Source organism: Lithobates pipiens, unplaced genomic scaffold (genome assembly GCF_037356315.1).
Source record: "Lithobates pipiens isolate NorthernLeopardFrog02 unplaced genomic scaffold, aLitPip1_a1.2 Scaffold_16, whole genome shotgun sequence".
NCBI lineage: Eukaryota > Metazoa > Chordata > Amphibia > Anura > Ranidae > Lithobates > Lithobates pipiens.
In genome coordinates, this window is record NW_027507748.1 from 143,317,911 (window position 1) to 143,336,177 (window position 18,267).

Genomic DNA, 18,267 nt, shown 5'->3' on the forward strand with positions numbered 1-18,267 from the left:
AGTCAGAGGTCTCTTAACCTGCTTGCCTCCACACATTAAAAAAAGGAGAAAGGGAAGTAGGGATGGCGCTACCCTCTGGTTTAAGACAAATTATGCTTATCAAGATGCTTTATGTTAGTAATGAGATGAAATGTAAAATGTAAAAAATGGTAAAATAAATAAATATAACCAATTAATCTTATACCAAGGTGCTGTGTTGGACTCTCTGGCGGGTGCAAGTGGACTGGGCCGTCCACAACCCCTTTTGCAATATAAGTGGACTTCAAAGAATTATCTGCTACTTATTTAAATATATGTGTCTCATATATACAACTTAATTTTATGTGTTGAATACCATGTGTGTTAGACCCTCTGTGTGCATCTTGATAAGTATAATTTGTCTTAACAAACCAGAGGGTAGCGCCATCCCTACTTCCTTTCTCCTTTTTTACAGTCTTACTTCCACCCTAAGGTAGAGTAATTTGTAAGGGCAGCTGCCATTTCTCTTTTTTTCAGGAACATTTTTTTTTATATATCCATAGCGCAGTACCATTTCCTTTTTTTTTCTACCTTTTGCCTTCACACATTGTCCCCCAGATTCGTAGTGTGCATCAGGCAATAGAACCCCATTGCATACCTTTTCCTGACTATGTGACTCTTTCAAAACCAAAATGTACACTTAGGAATGTATGGGTTCAGGTAGTTGACATGGCATAAACTGTCATGCCACGTACACATGACCGGACTTTCTGGCAGATTAGGTCCGAAGGGATTAGTCCGTCAGACAATCCGATCGTGTGTGGGCTAGAGCTGCACGATTAATCGTAATAAGATTGCGATCTTGATTCCCCCCCCCCCCGCCGCAATCTCCAGCCTGGATGACCCGCCATTTTGATATTCTCGCCGTTTTGATATTCCCGCCAGTTCCATGTAAACAGCGGCGCCATATAACACTGACGTCAGCAACCAGAACTGATGTCGGTCATCGGAGAGCGTGAAGCGGCGCAGTGCACACCACTGGAAGTCGTGATGCGTGGGCGATACACTGTGGCCAGGAAACAAACACAACACAGCAGTGAGTGCGCACTGTGTGTGCACGCCTCGGATCTGATTTCCAATTCCAACACGTGAGTGAGCTTCCTTCCTTCCACCACTTACTGATACGTCAACATATTATATATTACATACATTATGAACACCACACGGCGTGACCACAGTGAGTCAGCTTCCCTAGGCCCAGCTTACAGCAGATGACAGTCATGGCTATTAAAGTGGGGCATGTGAGCCTGTGAGTGATTGAGCCGAGCGAGGAGTGGACCACTGTCCCTTATTATGAATATTACCACAGCAGCACAGTGACAGTGACATTCTGAGTCAGCTACGCTACCCCATATTATGAATATTACCACAGCACAGTGACAGTCTGCTACCACCTGGCTAAAGACATGGCTCTTGTGACCACTGTTGAAAAAGAGGGGTTTAAAAACTCATTCAAACCCTTGATAAGCGCTTTCAAGTACCCTCTCGTACTTATTTTTCACATGTTGCAATCCCTAGTCTGTACATCAAATGTCATGAAAGAGTTGCAAGGAATTGCGAGATGTACTTAGTTTTGCAGCAACTTCAGATTTATGGTCCAGCAGAGCAATGGAACCATACATGAGTTTAACAATCCATTTCATTAATAATGATTTTGAGATGACAAGTCGCTGCCTACAAACTGGGTTTTTCCCTAAGGACCACACTGGCGAAACTTTGGTGCAGGGATTAAAGGATGTTCTCATCAACTGGAAATTGGAGGAGAAGAATCTTGTGTGCATCACTACAGATGACGGAAGCAACATTGTAAAGGCCATATCCATAAATGACTGGACACGATTGCAGTGTTTTGGCCATAGGCATCATCTCGCAATAGAGAATGCAATGAAGGACCCATGAATTGAGCGTGCTATGGGTTTGTGCAAAAAGCTTGTCGGGTGTTTTAGCTATAGTTGGAGGAGGAAGAGGGAGCTTTCTGAGGCACAAAAACAACTCTGTTTACCAAATCACAAGCTCAAGACAGAGTGCCCAACAAGGTGGGGATCTAGGCAGGCTATGGTGAGGAAGATACTTGAGCAGCAAGCTGCCATCACCCATGTCCTCTCTTCTGACCACAAGGCTAGGCACCTCTTGCCAACATGGCAAGACCTAGAGATCCCGGAGGCTGTGGACAAGACTCTCACCCCACTGGCAGACTTCACAGATGCTCTTTCAGGAGAGCAGTATGTATGTCAGTGTCACTTCTGTGAAACCTGCTCTACACCTATTTCAGTTTTCTGTTTTGACTGTTAAGGAAGATGATTCTGATCATATTTGCACAATGAAATCAAAGATAATGGGGTATCTGGAGGAAAAATATCAGGACCAAAAAACACAAGACCTTCCACAACCCTTGATCCCAGGTTTAAGATGACTTACGTTAATGAAGATAACAAAACTGCTGTCCAGAACAGACTAAAAGAGGAGATGTCAAAGCTAACAGTTAAGGAAAGCCCCCCTACAACTCCTAGTGGTCAGTGTCATGCAAAGAAGGCTCGAAAGAGCTTGGGTAGCTTGAGGCTCACAGCAACAACAATCCGAAAGCTTGTCCTTGGAGCTACACTCTTATCTGTTCTTGGGCAACACTGACAGTGGTGAAGATCCGTTAGTCTGGTGGAAGACTCACAAGGAGCAGTATCCGAGATTGTCTGCACTGGCCAGAAAATACCTTTGCATTCCTGCAACCAGTTCCCTTTCTGAAAGGGTTTTTAGCACATGGGGCAACATTGTCACTTGTCGGCGTTCTGCACTGAAGCCACAAAATTTGGATAGGCTCGTGTTTCTAGCTAAAAATCTTTAAATCTCTTATCTTTATCTGACATTATAATTACATTCAAAAACATTCAGGTAGTATCATGATGATACTACCTACCTGAATATTTTTTGAATGTAATTGTAATTTATTTATTTCACATTGTTATTCATTGTCATTTCTTTAAAATTTGTTTGATTGAAGCCAGAGTACTATGGCTTATTTTAGAACAAAGGACTGTTCCCCAATCCCCCTTGGATGGGACTTTTAAGGCCACAAACACTGAAGTGCGTTAGAAAATTTATTTATTTTTACATAAAAAGATAGATCACACAACATCAATGATCAATGGTTAAAGGCTTAAAGGCATAAACCACTAGATGTGGTATAATACATGTGACAAACAAAGCAAAACAAATTATCTTTTTAACCATTGATCATTGTATGTGATGATCTATCTTTATATAAAAATAAATCAATTCCTAACGCACTTCAGTGTGGCCTTAAAAGTCCCATCCAAGGCCAAGGGGGAAGGAACAGTCCTTTGTTCTATACAATCCAGGGATGTGGCCACTACATTCACAACCTGAACCTTGGGTAGCTTTTTCAAAGCTGCACAAAGTGAAGGGGCACCAGTTCCAGCCTCAGGCTCACAGCAACAACAATCCGAACGCTTGTCCTTGGATTTACACTCTTATCTGTTCTTAGGCAACACTGACAGTGAAGATTATCCGTTACCTGAATGTTTTTTGAAGTAATTGTAATTTCTTTATTTCACATTTTGTTTGATTGAAGCCAGAGTATTATGGCTTAAGTTATTTTAGAACAAAGGAATGTTCCCAAATCCCCCTTGGATGGGACTTTTAAGGCCACAAACACTGAAGTGCGTTAGAAATTGATTTATTTTTATATAAAAAGATAGATCACACAACAATGATCAATGGTTAAAGGCATAAACCACTAGATGTGGTATAATACATGTGACAAACAAAGCAAAACAAAATATGCTTTTTAACCATTGATCATTGTGAGATCTACCTTTTATGTCAAATCTAATTTCTAATGCACTTCAGTGTTTGTGGCCTTAAAAGTCCCCTCCAAGGGGGAACAGTCCTTTGTAAGTTCTATACAATCCAGGGATGTGGCCACTACATGCAAAATCACATTCATGTGTTATCCAGTGTTATAGTGATGATCTCCCTTTTCTGTATGGCTTATTTTATTGCCATTTGGTTTGATAACCTAATGTTCTCAGAGATTGTAAATTTTTCAAATAAAACAGTTTTTTGAGAATCGTGATCTTCATTCTAAGCAAAAGAATCGTGATTCTCATTTTTCCCAGAATCGTGCAGCTCTAGTGTGGGCTTGTCCGATAGTTTTTCGGAAAAAAAATCAGATGGACCTAGAAATAGAACTTGTTTCAAATCTATCCGACGGACTCAATTCCGATGGACTAAAATAAGGAAAACCGTTCGTCTGTATGCTGGTCTGATGGACCAAATATGATGCAAGGGAAGCTATTGGCTACTGGATATTGAACTTCCTTGTTTAGTCCCATTTATGTCATCACGTTCAAAATGAATGGACTTTCGAACGGACTTAGTCCGTTCGTGTGTGGCCAAGTTCGTTCGGAAAGTCAGTTGGAACTCCGCTGAAAGTCCGTTGGGAAGACCATTGGACCTAGTCTGCCGGAAAGTCCGGTCGTGTGTATGCGGCATTAGACATTACCTTACCTCCAACTCACTGAAGAATTAAACTTCTAAAAAGTGAAGCTAAATACGGAAACAAATGCAAATCTTTAATATGATTCTTGTATCCCAGTTGTGACTTTTTTTTTTTTTTTTTTTATCAGCAGCTGCCCCTGTTTGAGCCCTCTTCTTCATCCAAAGTTTTATAGGCAGTGCTGCTCTATCCTCAGTGACCTGTTTGAGAGCTTCAATAATAAACAGTGTATGGGACTGATCTGTTAAACATTTCAGCTCTGAAAGAGAGAGAACTTGGCCAGTAACAGGAAATCCAGGGAGTCTCCCTCATATTTGACATGCATGAAAATTCTGCTTCTAATTAAATCAACATTTTACTTGATCTAGTTTCCTTGAGTGCTTTAAAGGGCCAATGTCACCAAGAAAAGTAAAAAAAGATTATGTAAGATAATCAGGATTCAGATTCTGCAGCCTTTTGGAATATAAGTGGATATGCAACCTATTTATTTTTATTTATTTCAGGTACTTATATAGCGCAGTCAATTTACGCAGAGCTTTACATATACATTGTACATTCACATCAGTCCCTACCCTCAAGGAACTTACACTCTAAGGTCCCTAACTCGCATTCATAAATACTAGGGACAATTTGGACAGGATCCAATTAACCTACCAGCATTTCTTTGGGGTGTGGGAGAAAACTGGTGTACCCAGAGGAAACCCACACAGGCACAGGGAAAACAAGCAAACTCCAGGCAGGTAGTGTTGTTGTTGGGATTCGAACCAGCAACCCTTCTTACTGCTAGGTGAAAGTGCTATCCACTACACCACTGTGCTGCCTCAGGGTTAGAGACACAATTTCAGAAGTAGTGTAAAAGTTGCAGGGCTGTAGGGAAGAGTTTAAGCATATGGCAAATTTCTCTTGCATCTTTGTCCATGTGGATGAGCTTTCCCTGGACTTCAGATCCTAATGACATTTGTCGGCACAGACAGGAAAGAGAGAAGGTTCCTGCAAAGAAGATGCGGGCAATAAAAAAAATAGTCAGGGGTTCTAACTTTCCCGAATTCCTTTTGTATAAATGCATTCTTCCAAATCCTTCCTTTTATCTATCCTATCTATCTATTGTTTAGCTCAGTGGTAGATATTTCAATCAATGCCAGTCTGAACTGTGGTTATGGGGTTGCCCACTTTTATTAAACAAAAGTAAAACTAAAAAAATGTTGTTGGCAATGGAGGAGAATTTCACTATGAAAAAAGTTAATGAAAATGCCAGTCTGGCAGCCCATCCAACCAGTGGCGTAACTAGAACCTTCAGGGCCCCGATGCAAGAAACCATGAAGGGCCCCCCTGAACCCCAGCCAGGGCCCTTTCCTCCGAGTCCGGCGGTGGAACTCCAGGGCATGGTCACAGGTATGACCTTTGTGAGCCCTGTATTTCCACCACTGGCATCAGTAGTTTTTTTTTTTATAATTTTTTTTTAATTTTTAGGTGCCCCATTGGGGGACTGTCTCTAGGCAGGATGGGGTCCCCGTCGGTCCTTTTCTACAGGGCAGATGAAGTTACTGCCCCCAGGTGAGAAGGGGTCCCTGTCCCCAGGGGAGATGGGGGTCCCTGTCCCCACGTGAGAAGGGGCCCCTGTCCCCAGGGGGAGATGGAGGGGGTAAGTAATGGTGTGTGGGGGATGGGGTCCTCTCACTCACCATGACCAAGCTGCAGGCCACGCACTCATCCATGTTGGCCTGGGCTCCATCCAGTGTGCTGGACGGGTGATCAGCATATCTCCCAGAAAGACCTTTCATCATCTGTGTATGATGGGGGAGGAGGGGGGGCTGGCAGACAAGCCTGCAGTGTCCTCCAGGGGGCTCTCATAGGGCTGCACTGTATCTGTGTGCTTAAAGTTTGTTTACCCGGGAGAAGTATGCAGTGCAGTGTGGGCCGGACTCGGGGGGGGGGGGGGGCGGGGGGGGACTCTGGCTGGGGAGAACAGACATCGGACTGAGCGGCAATGCATGGAGCAGGAGAGGGGTACTCTGAGGAGCCAGCCGAGGACACGGGTCATGCGGGGAATGCACGACTAAAGAGCAGCCAGTGTGATAGTCGAGCATGGAGCTCTGCTAGTCACCCTCCACCTCCAGCCACCCGTGTGCATGGTGCACTGGTACCCCTTGCTGCCTATGCTGCTGCCAGCCATATGTAGAGGGGGCTGCATGGGCCCCCTGCAGCACAGGGCCCAGTTGCAGTCGCGACTGCTGCACCCCCTATAGTTACGCCCCTGCATCCAACATTCTCTTCAGCAGCTCCACTGCATATGTCTTGATCCTTCACACCCATCTCTCCCGGCCTTTAGTTACAGAAGTCAATTGTATGGGCCCAATCAGTGGCCTCCCAGTATGGGATCTCCTGGCACCCTGATGTCTCTCTCTCGTTCTCTCGCTCTCTCGTTCTCTCGCTCTCTCGTTCTCTCGCTCTCTCGCTCTCTCTCTCTCGCTCTCTCTCTCTCGTTCTCTCTCTGTCTCTTTCTCTCTCTCTGTCTCGTTCTCTCTCTCTTTCTCTCTCTCTCCTCCCCCCCCCCCCCCCCTTGGACACAGGATTGGAGACTTCTTCCCATCTAGTTCTCTTTGAAGTCTTCAAGCTCCAGACCCTGATCCAGGTTTACCAAACTTGGAGAACACTGACAAGCCTGCCTTCTTCGTTGTGGAAACAATACTCCGAAGCCTCTCAAGCTGTATCCTTGAGAATACTGTGTGACTTCTGCCTATACTACACAGTGGCAGGGCCTAGTACTGTCACAATATAAATATATATGTACAGTATCTCACAAAAGTAAGTACACCCCTCCCATTTTTGTTAATATTTTATTCTATCTTTTCATGTGACAACACTGAAGAAATTACACTTTGCTACAATGTAAAGTAGCGAGTGTACAGCTTGTAGAAAAGTGTAAATTTGCTGTCCCCTCAAAATAACTCAACACACATCCATAGTCTAAACCACTGGCAACAAAAGTGAGTACACCCCTAAGTGAAAATGTCCAAATTGGGCCCAAAGTGTCAATATTTTGTGTGGCCACCATTATTTTCCAGCACTGCCTTAACCCTCTTGGGCATGGAGTTCACCAGAGCTTCACAGGTTGCCACTGGAGTCCCCTTCCACTCCTCCATGATGACATCACAGAGCTGGTGGATGTTAGATACCTTGCACTCCTCCATCCTCCATTTGAGGATGTCCCACGGATGCTCAATAGGGTTTAGGTCTGGAGACATGCTTGGCCAGTCCATCATCTTTTATCCTCAATTTTTTTTAGCAATGCAGTGGTCGTCTTGGAGGTGTGTTTGGGGTCGTTATCATGTTGGAATACTGCCCTGGGGTCCAGTCTTCGAAGGGAGGGGATCATGTTCTACTTTAGTAGGTCACAGCAAATGTTGGCATTCCTGCTTCCCTCAATTAACTGTAGCTCCCCAGTGTTAGGAGCACTCATGTAGCCCCAGACCATGACACTCCCACCACCATGCTTGACTGTAGGCAAGACACACTTGTCTTTGTACTCCTCACCTGGTTGCCGCTACACACGCTTGAGACCATCTGAACCAAATATGTTTATCTTGGTCTCCTCATACCACAGGACATGGTTTCAGTAATCCATGTCCTTTAGTCTGCTTGTCTTCAGTAAACTGTGGGCTTTCTTGTGTATCATCTTTATAAGAGGCTTCCTTTTGGGATGACAGCCATGCAGACCAATTTAATGCAGTGTGCTGCATATGGTCTGAGCACTGTCAGGCTGACCCCTTCAACCTCTGCAGCAATGCTGGCAGCACTCATACGTCTATTTCCCAAAGACAACCTCTGCATAAGAAGCTGAACACATGCACTCAACTTCTTTGGTCGAGCATGGCGAGGCGTGTTCTGAGTCTTGGCCACCGTTCTGCATCTCGGTTTCAGGGTCTTGGCAATCTTCTTATAGCCTAGGACAGTGATGGCGAACCTTGGCACTCCAGATGTTTTGGAACTACATTTCCCATGATGCTCATGCACTCTGCAGTGTAGTGGAGCCTCATGGGAAATGTAGTTCCAAAACATCTGGGGTGCCAAGGTTCGCCATCACTGACCTAGGACATCTTTATGTAGAGCAACAAATCTTTTTTCAGATTCTCAGAGAGTTCTTTGCCATGAGGTGTCATGTTGAACTTCATGTGGCCAGTATGAGAGATAAAACCAAATTTAACACACCTGCTCCATATACACCTGAGACCTTGTAACACTAATGAATCACACCGGGGAGGGAAAATGGCCAATTGGGCCCAATTTGGACATTTTTACTTAGGGGTGTACTAACTTTTGTTGCCAGCGGTTTAGACATTAATGGCTGTGTGTTGCGTTATTTTGAGGGGACAGCAAATTTACACTCTTATACAAGCTGTACACTCACTACTTTGGTACAATGTAAAGTGTAATTTCAGTGTTGTCACATAAAATTATATGATAAAATATTTACAAAAATGTGAGGTGTGTACTCACTTTTGTGAGATACTGTATAGACACACTTCAGCACTGTTGTAATGCACTATTTAGGACCGATACACATATTTTCCTTTATTTTACACATTTTCCCTAATGAGTAGAAGACACTCTATAAATGTAGCTAGACCCAGTGTGCATCCCTCCCCAGTTTGTTGGGAACCACCCTGTGTAGTGTGATGGCCCAGGCACTTACTAACCTATTAACGGCATAACTACCTATTTACTGTACATAGAAAAGTAGCTGAATATCCTGAAAAACCAAAGGGCTAGTTGCATAGCCGAGCATCTTTATATCTATTCGAGAAAATGTTTGTCTTTAATGGGTATGCAGTAACCTAATTGATCAAAATAGAAAAAAATAATCTAATAATAATCTAGGCTAAGTTGAAAAGGTGGAATATAACTTTTATAAAGTATTAGTTATAATGGTACACAAGGTTACATTTTGCTTTGCCCTTTTCTGTAACATTAGTATGCAAGTTTTTTCATTATATTATGCTGATGCATGCCATTTTCAATTTCAGCTTTTACAGGAGCACGGGGTCAATTTCTACATGAGGACAGAAGCCAGAGAGTTGCATGGCGAGAATGGACAGGTTTATCTTTTCATTTTTGTCTAAATTAATGTTTATTAAAACCATCGGCTAAAGAGACATTTGAATATTGCATAGTTCATGCCTATTTTCTAATGAATGTGCTGGTTTTAAGATAGAAATCATTAGATGTCAAATTACGGTAGTTTATTTTCACTCTTCTCAAACAATGCCAGTGGCAAATGAAAATCCAGAAATGGATCAATGGTAATGCATTGTTAGTGTGATGTTAGCTAATAGCTACTGATATTGTATGCAGGTCATAGATGATTCTTCCTTTTTTTTTTTTTCTGCCAGCCAACTGATATTAAAAATTCCCCTATCCACAAATTCAAGGTACAGATATGAATGGTACTTATTGGAAATCGTGGGGTACGACTTATCATGCAGTCCCAAGTCGCACGACAATTCGCACAAGTGTGAAAAGGGTGTGAGGAGTATGTTTTCACACAGTGTGGGAAATGTGCGCAGAACGCGCCTTTCACGCACCATGTTCGGTGTGAACCGGCTGTAAAGGGAGAGTTCTGCTATGTAAATAGTGCATTTATGCAGCTTATATGGCAGTAAGGATCTTAAATTTCTTATGTCTTGAGATACTCTTTACTTACATGTTTGCAGTTTATTTTCTAGGTCCACACACCTGCTGTGGCCATTATGAGGGGGTTTCGCTATACCCTGACAGATTTTTTTAATGCTCTTTGTATTATGGATAAGTGAAACTTGCTTAAACCTCACATAAACGGAATTGGGAATAATGACACTTAGATCACACTGTTGGAGTAACCAGAACATATAGAAAGCCAGGGTTTGTTGAACCCATTGGACTCCACCTTAAACTAAAACGGCACTTAAAATTGGAGTAGTAATGAAAAAATGTAATGCATTTTAGATGGAACAATACATTTAATATTGCTTTTGAAAGTGATAGTGCTGTGTCCATATAGTTTGGTTGCCAACAGATTTAGTTACCATTGTGTGCTGTCCTTTTTACAGTTTAGTATTGCACATTTCAGCAAAGCCTAATTATCACTTAAGACATCAGTGGAACATCAATAAACTTGACACTGTCTATTCTGTCTATATAGGTTAAAGATGTACAACTGAGAAATGGAACTGTTCTTCCTGCTGATGTTGTGCTTGGTGGAATAGGTTTGTATGAGCCTGTAGTTTATCCAGTTAAATACATTGTAAGTAAAGGATGGGAAGAAAATATATGTATACAATAAAATATTCAAACAATCCTATATAAGTATGTAGAAGTTTCAGGAATCAAAGCAAAGGATAATAAAAAAAACTTCAAATGTAATTTTTCATGCTAAATTATACCTGTCCATGCATAAAAATACTTTTATTTAGACCTTGTGCTTAAATTCAAAGTCCATATTGGGGGTGCTGAAATTAATCGCTTCATCGTGATTTTGACGTGTCCCCGATGCGACATCAATGCATACAATCAGAAAAATCGATTGCTGGCCAACATCATCCCGACTTGCCATGCCCCTCCTGGGAGAGCTCTCCGAGTGTATAGTTGTTAAAATAAGCGTTTTTAAAAATCCTGTGCCCCGCTGTATCTGCTTTTTTAAAAATACGGTGCTTCATACCACATTTCTCAGTGTGTGTACACGCCTCTCATGTGACTGCCCGGCCCACCTCTCTACTCTCATGTCTCACGTCTATCCTGATGTCAGTGGGGAATTCTCAGCCCCGCCAGCCTCTCTTCTGATCTGATAGCTACACTCAGCGGGCAGGGCTGAGAATTCCCTACTGACGTCAGGAGAGACTTGAGACATGAGGGGAGAGAGGCAGTCCAGGCAGTCACATGAGCGGCATGAGAAATGCGGTATGAAGCTTCATATTATTTTAAAAAGCACATACAGTTGGGCTCTTAATGGATTGTAACATGGGGTTTATTAAAACATAGTTATTTTAACAGCAGCAAGGGTACATACATGTTTGTACACACTCCGTGCTGACAGTTCCCTGGCTTACCCATTTGCACATTCCACTGTGTTAACTCCTAGTGTGCTGGAAGGTGCAAACGGGGAAGCCAGGGAACTGTCAGCACAGAGACAGTACAGGTAACTTTACCGGGCTGTTTGTCATCTGTGGATTCTAATCCCTCCTGACCTCCCAGCAGCAGTGTGTGAATGCCTGTACGCTGTAGTGCATCGGATTAGTGCACTTTTTAACCACTTTCAGACCGGACCATTTTGCTGGTAAATGACCAGAGGTCTTTTTACACTTTGGCACTGCGCTGCTTTAACTGGTAATTGCGCGGTCATGCAATGTTGTACCCAAACAAAATTTGCGTCCTTTTCTTCCCACAAATAGAGCTTTCTTTTGATGGTATTTGATTGCCTCTGCGATTTTTATTTTTTGCGATATAAACGTAAAAAGACCGCAAATTTTGAAAAAAAATGATATTTTCTACTTTTTGTTATTAGAAAAATCCAATAAACTCAATTTTAGTCATACATTTAGGACAAAATGTATTCAGCCACATGTCTTTGGTAAAAAAAAAGTCAATAATTGTATATTTATTGGTTTGCGCAAAAGTTGTCACATCTACAAACTAAGGTACGTTTTCTGGAATTTACGCAGCTTTTAGTTTACGACTGCCTATCTCATTTCTTGAGGTGCTAAAATGACAGGGCAGTACAAAACCCCCCCAAATGACCCCATTTTGGAAAGTAGACCCCCTAAGGAAATTGATAAGAGGCATGTTGAGCCCATTGAATATTTTATTTTTTTGCCTCAAGCGATTGAATAATGACAAAAAAAAAATTTTTTTTTTTTTTTTACACAAAGTTGTCACTAAATGATATATTGCTCACACATGCTATGGGCGTATGTGAAATGACACCCCAAAATAAATTCTGCTGCTTCTCCTGAGTACGGGGATACCACATATGTGGGACTTTTTGGGAGCCTAGCCGCGTACAGGGCCCCGAAAACCAAGCACCGCCTTCAGGCTTTCTAAGGGCGTCAATTTTTGATTTCACGCCTCACTACCTATTACAGTTTTGAAGGCCATAAAATGCCAAGATGGCACAAAACCCCCACAAATGACCCCATTTTAGAAAGTAGACACCCCAAGCTATTTGCTGAGAGGCATGTTGAGTCCATGGAATATTTTATATTTTGCCACAAGTTGCGGGAAAATTACAAACTTTTTTTTTTTTTTTTTTTTTTTCACAAAGTTGTCACTAAATGATATATTGCTCATGCATGCCATGGGCATATGTGAAATGACACCCCAAAATAAATTCTGCTGCTTCTCCTGAGTACGGGGATACCACATATGTGGGACTTTTTGGGAGCCTAGCCGCGTACGGGGCCCCGAAAACCAAGCACCGCCTTCAGGCTTTCTAAGGGCGTAATTTTTTGAGTTCACTTCTCACTACCTATTACAGTTTTGAAGGCCATAAAATGCCAAGATGGCACAAAACCCCCACAAATGACCCCATTTTAGAAAGTAGACACCCCAAGCTATTTGCTGAGAGGCATGTTGAGTCCATGGAATATTTTATATTTTGCCACAAGTTGCGGGAAAATTACAAACTTTTTTTTTTTTTCACAAAGTTGTCACTAAATGATATATTGCTCACGCATGCCATGGGCATATGTGAAATGACACCCCAAAATAAATTCTGCTGCTTCTCCTGAGTACGGGGATACCACATATGTGGGACTTTTTGGGAGCCTAGCCGCGTACGGGGCCCCAAAAACCAAGCACCGCCTTCAGGCTTTCTAAGGGCGTTACAGTTTTGAAGGCCATAAAATGCCAAGATGGCACAAACCCCCCCCCCCCAAATGACCCCATTTTAGAAAGTAGACACCCCTAAATTTAGGGGTACACTAGTGAGACTAGGTAATAAATGGCGGGTGCCCTGAAACTATAAAAAAATAACTAACCAACCAGCGTCACCTGTAACAGTTATATGGTGATCACTGGTGAAAGGGTTAACTAGGGGGCAATCAGGGGGCTTTATGCGGTAGTATATGGGGGTCCCTGGCGCTATAAAAAGCTGCGGCGAACCTAAATACCTACCTGCCTAACTAGCGTCACCTGTGACACTAATACAGCGATCAGAAAAACGATCGCTTATTAGGCTGGGTTCACACTGGAGCGATGCGGGAACGCCACGAATGCGCGGCGGGTTCCCGCATCGCATGCCTCCCGGCGGCAGTTCACACTGCCCTATGCGAACTGCTGGGAGTGTCAGTGAAATGTTAATGACACCCCCAGATCAGTTCGCATATCGCAGTGCGATCTGCAAACTTGGATCGCATGGTGTGAACACCCATGCGATCCGATTCTGCTGCGGACCAAAAAAAGGGTCCCGTGCGAGTTTGCGGCGGGTGCGACACGAATTCAGCCATACTATCTGTATAGCTGAACTCGAATCGCACAGAGATCGGATGTGATTTGCACTGCAGTGCGGTGCGAATCACATCCGTTCTCATAAACCGCTGCAATGTGAACCCAGCCTTAGTGACACTGGCGACGGGGGGTGATCACGGGGTTAAACCTTTATTGGGGGGGTTAGGGGGGTACCTTAGAACTAAAGGGGGCTAACCCTAACTGCCCTAACAGTTATTAGTCACAAATGACACCTGCCGGGTGATCAGGGGGTTAAACCTTTATTAGGTAATAAATGGCGGGTGCCCTGAAACTATAAAAAAATAACTAACCAACCAGCGTCACCTGTAACAGTTATATGGTGATCACTGGTGAAAGGGTTAACTAGGGGGCAATCAGGGGGCTTTATGCGGTAGTATATGGGGGTCCCTAGCGCTATAAAAAGCTGCGGCGAACCTAAATACCTACCTGCCTAACTAGCGTCACCTGTGACACTAATACGGCGATCAGAAAAATGATCGCTTATTAGGCTGGGTTCACACTGGAGCGATGCGGAAACGCCGCGAATCCGCGGCGGGTTCCCGCATCGCATGCCTCCCGGCGGCAGTTCACACTGCCCTATGCGAACTGCTGGGAGTGTCAGTGAAATGTTACTGACACCCCCAGATCAGTTCGCATATCGCAGTGCGATCTGCAAACTCGGATCGCATGGTGTGAACACCCATGCGATCCGATTCTGCTGCGGGCCAAAAAAAGGGTCCCGTGCGAATTTGCGGCGGGTGCGGCGGGTGTGGCGGGTGCGGCGGGTGCGGCGAATGGCTGAACTCGAATCGCACAGAGATCGGATGTGATTTGCACTGCAGTGCGGTGCGAATCACATTCGTTCTCATAAACCGCTGCAATGTGAACCCAGCCTTAGTGACACTGGCGACGGGGGGTGATCACGGGGTTAAACCTTTATTGGGGGGGTTAGGGGGGTACATTAGAACTAAAGGGGGCTAACCCTAACTGCCCTAACAGTTATTACAGTCACAAATGACACCAATGCAAAAAAAAAAAAAAAAAAAAAAAAAATGACATTGGTGTCACTGTGACTGGGGGGCAGGGGTAATTGGGGGGGTGATCGGGGGGTAAAGGGGGGGTGTGAGTGTGCCTGGCATGTTCTACTGTGTGTGGGATGTGTTGGTGCAACTCACTGATCCGCTCTCCTCCGTGTCGGAACGAAAAATACCGACACGGAGGAGAGAATACATCACTTCCTCTCCTGTGTTTACATTACAGGAGAGGAAGTGATGTCACCGGGGATTTCCATTCGTCGGGAGCGATCGCGAGGGGGTGGCCATGAATGAATGGCCGTCCCCTCGTCCGGGATCGCTCCCGAACGAAAACCGACCGCCGCAGGCACCGGGCGGGGGCCCGATCGGGCCCCCGACCCGCGGGAGGCAAAGGACGTACATATATGTGCTTATGCCTGCCCGTGCCATTCTGATGACGTACATCGGCGTGAGGCGGTCGGCAAGTGGTTAAGGGAGTGAGATTATTTTAATTCAAAGTGGAGTTCCAGTCAATTTTTTGTTTATTAAAATTCAGCAGCTACAAAAAGTGTGTGTTCTTAGTTTTAATAAAAAGACACTCACCTGTCCCACAGTCGTAATCGTCTACACTATGCAAGTCCTTTCTGAAAACAAGCATTGTAAATACCTATTTAGAGCCATCTTTAGGCCAGTCACGTGACTCACGGCCACTTTACAACTCCGAGACAGGGCATCTGTGGAAGGCCATGTGATCTCCCCAGCTGAAGTCAGAGGGAGATCTTGGCCCCTCCCGCAAAAGCCATGTATAGGGGCTGTAAAGCTCTAAATGGGTATTTACAACACTCGTTTTTAGAAGAAAGGCAGAGACAGAGACACAGAGAGGGAGTGGGGGGGGGGGGGGAGAGCAGAGAACACAACTACGTATGACGGAGGGAAGCAATATGATCACAGTGGTCAGGGCTCAGCAGGCCTGATTTTCGTGCTCAGTACAGAGAGGGGATACAGGAGTGTTTTTTTTTTTTTTTTAAGTTAAGAGGGGGGCAGATTACGCATTTCAAGAATGGTGCTTTTTAATCTGCTTTAAAGGGGCTGTAAACCCTCGTGTTTTTTCACCATAATGCATCTTTGCATTAAGGTGAAAAAACTTCTGGAAGTGACCGCCCCCCCAGCCCCCCCCCCCCCCCGTTTTACTTATCTGAGCCCCTTTATTCCCTTGGCGGAGATGCGCGCTCTCTCTCTGCTCAGCTCTTGATTGAATAGATTGATAGCAGCGCAGCCATTGGCTTCCACTGCTGTAAATCAAATCCAGTGACGGGGGCGGGGCCGAGTCTGGCATTCGTGTCTATGGTCGGTACAGTAACCCCCTGGGAGAGCACTTATCCTAGGGGGTTATCTGATGCGAGGAGGAGCCACGAGGGCCGTGGGGGGACCCCAGAAGACTAGTTTCAGGACCACACTGTGCAAAACGAACTGCAAGGTGGCGGTAAGTATGACATGTTCTTTAACCATTACAGCCCCGGAATGTTTGGCTGCTCAATGACCAGGCCATTTTGTGCAATTACTGCACTGCGTTGATTTAACTGACAATTGCGAGGTCGTGCGATGCTGTACCCAAACAAAATTTACGTCCTTTTTTTCCTTCCCACAAATAGAGCTTTCTTTTGGTGGTATTTGATCATTTCTTCGTTTTAAATTTTTTGCGCTATAAACAAAAAAAGAACGAAATTTTGAAAAAACACAATATTTTGTACTTTTTGCTATAATAAATATCCCCATTTTTTTTTTTTTTTAAAGCTATTTTTTTCCTCAGTTTAGGCCGACATGTATTCTTCTACATATTTTTGGTAAGAAAAATCACAAAAAAGTGTATATTGATTGGTTTGCGCAAAAGTTATAGCATCTACGAAATAGGGGATATATTTATGGCATTTTTATTATATTAATCAGGACTGTTACATTATGGCGGACACATCGGACACTTTTGACACATTTATGGGACGATAGACAATTATACAGGGATCAGTGCTATAAAAATGTACTGATTACTGGAGGCTATAACAACAGAATACCCGTGTAGGTATCATGATAAGAAAGTGAAGTATTTTGCCAGTTGTTCCAACCCGACTAGTGCATAGAAAAGCGTTGGGCGAAACTTCGCTGTTTTATGTGACACAATAGGACTAAGCTCACAGATCAAGGTGAGCTTGGTAATTGGTTATTCCCCCACGCCGGCAAGGAGGGATCAAAACGATATACTCCTGTAAAAAGTAGGAAAAATATGGTTAAAGTTTTGACACAGACTGGTATTTTTGACTACAATAAGCAAGCACATGTCACATAGCCCTGTGCAGGGCATACCACTCAGTCCAGTGGAGATTTCAGCTAAGGAAACTGTAAAAGTGCTTCCCCCATTCTGTAAGGGAGGCCGTTCCAGTGTGGAGTGTCCATATACTCATGGGGAGCTCAGCCTCCACGCTTGCGGGCGGCCGCCTGAACCAGTGAGCAATGTGCATATGCAGTCAGATGCCCTGCCTCCACGTGGCCGGCCCAGGCCATGGCAACAGTGGGCGTAAAAAAAGGTTACATGGTAAAATTCGCTGTCCCAAAATTTTTTGGACCTTGGAGTGATAGGTATAATAATAAGCACTGTTATCGTGTAGTTACATAATCACTCAATGGGTATGAGCAGATAGAGGCCCCATTCCAGCAATATGGATGTAATCAAGGATAACACTTCCATAGTAAACAGACAGCTCTGTACATATATACTCATCTGTTGGTATCTCGACGTTCCAGCCAGGTCAATGCCGTCTCAGGATCCTCAAAAAAGTGGGCCCAGTCGTTGCCTTCCACATGTAGGCGAGCAGGAAACAACATGGCATATTTTATATTTTTGATCCGCAGTCGTCGTTTCACTTCCATAAAGTTTTTGCGTTTTTTCTGGACCTCAGAAGAAAAATCAGGGAAGATTGCCACGGTTTTGTTATCAAATGGGATGTTTCCTTTTTCCCTGCTAAGATGGAGGATAGTGTCTGTCTCTGAAGTTTAGGAATTTGGCAATAAAGGTGCGGGGAGGCGCCCCCGGTGGCTTACCCGACAGTCTATGTGCGCGTTCCACCGCAAACATGGGGGAGAATGACTCCCTACCGTAGGTGTCCAATAGGAGCTTTTCCAAAAATGTCGGGGGGTCTCTGCCCTCCACTCCCTCTGGCAGGCCAATAAAGCGCAGATTACACCTGCGAATCC

General features: G+C 44.0%; 1 protein-coding gene across 3 annotated transcripts in view; it reads left to right on the plus strand.

Annotated features, from left to right (window-relative positions):
* Window positions 1-18,267, plus strand: part of LOC143982120 (apoptosis-inducing factor 3-like) — a 233,849-nt gene that overhangs the window by 154,527 nt on the left and 61,055 nt on the right. For all 3 annotated transcript variants that reach the window (XM_077480563.1, XM_077480565.1, XM_077480564.1), the window contains 2 exons: window positions 9,556-9,627; window positions 10,710-10,773. In XM_077480563.1, coding sequence (XP_077336689.1) covers window positions 9,556-9,627; window positions 10,710-10,773 — 136 coding nt within the window. The remainder of the gene's footprint in view (window positions 1-9,555; window positions 9,628-10,709; window positions 10,774-18,267) is intronic.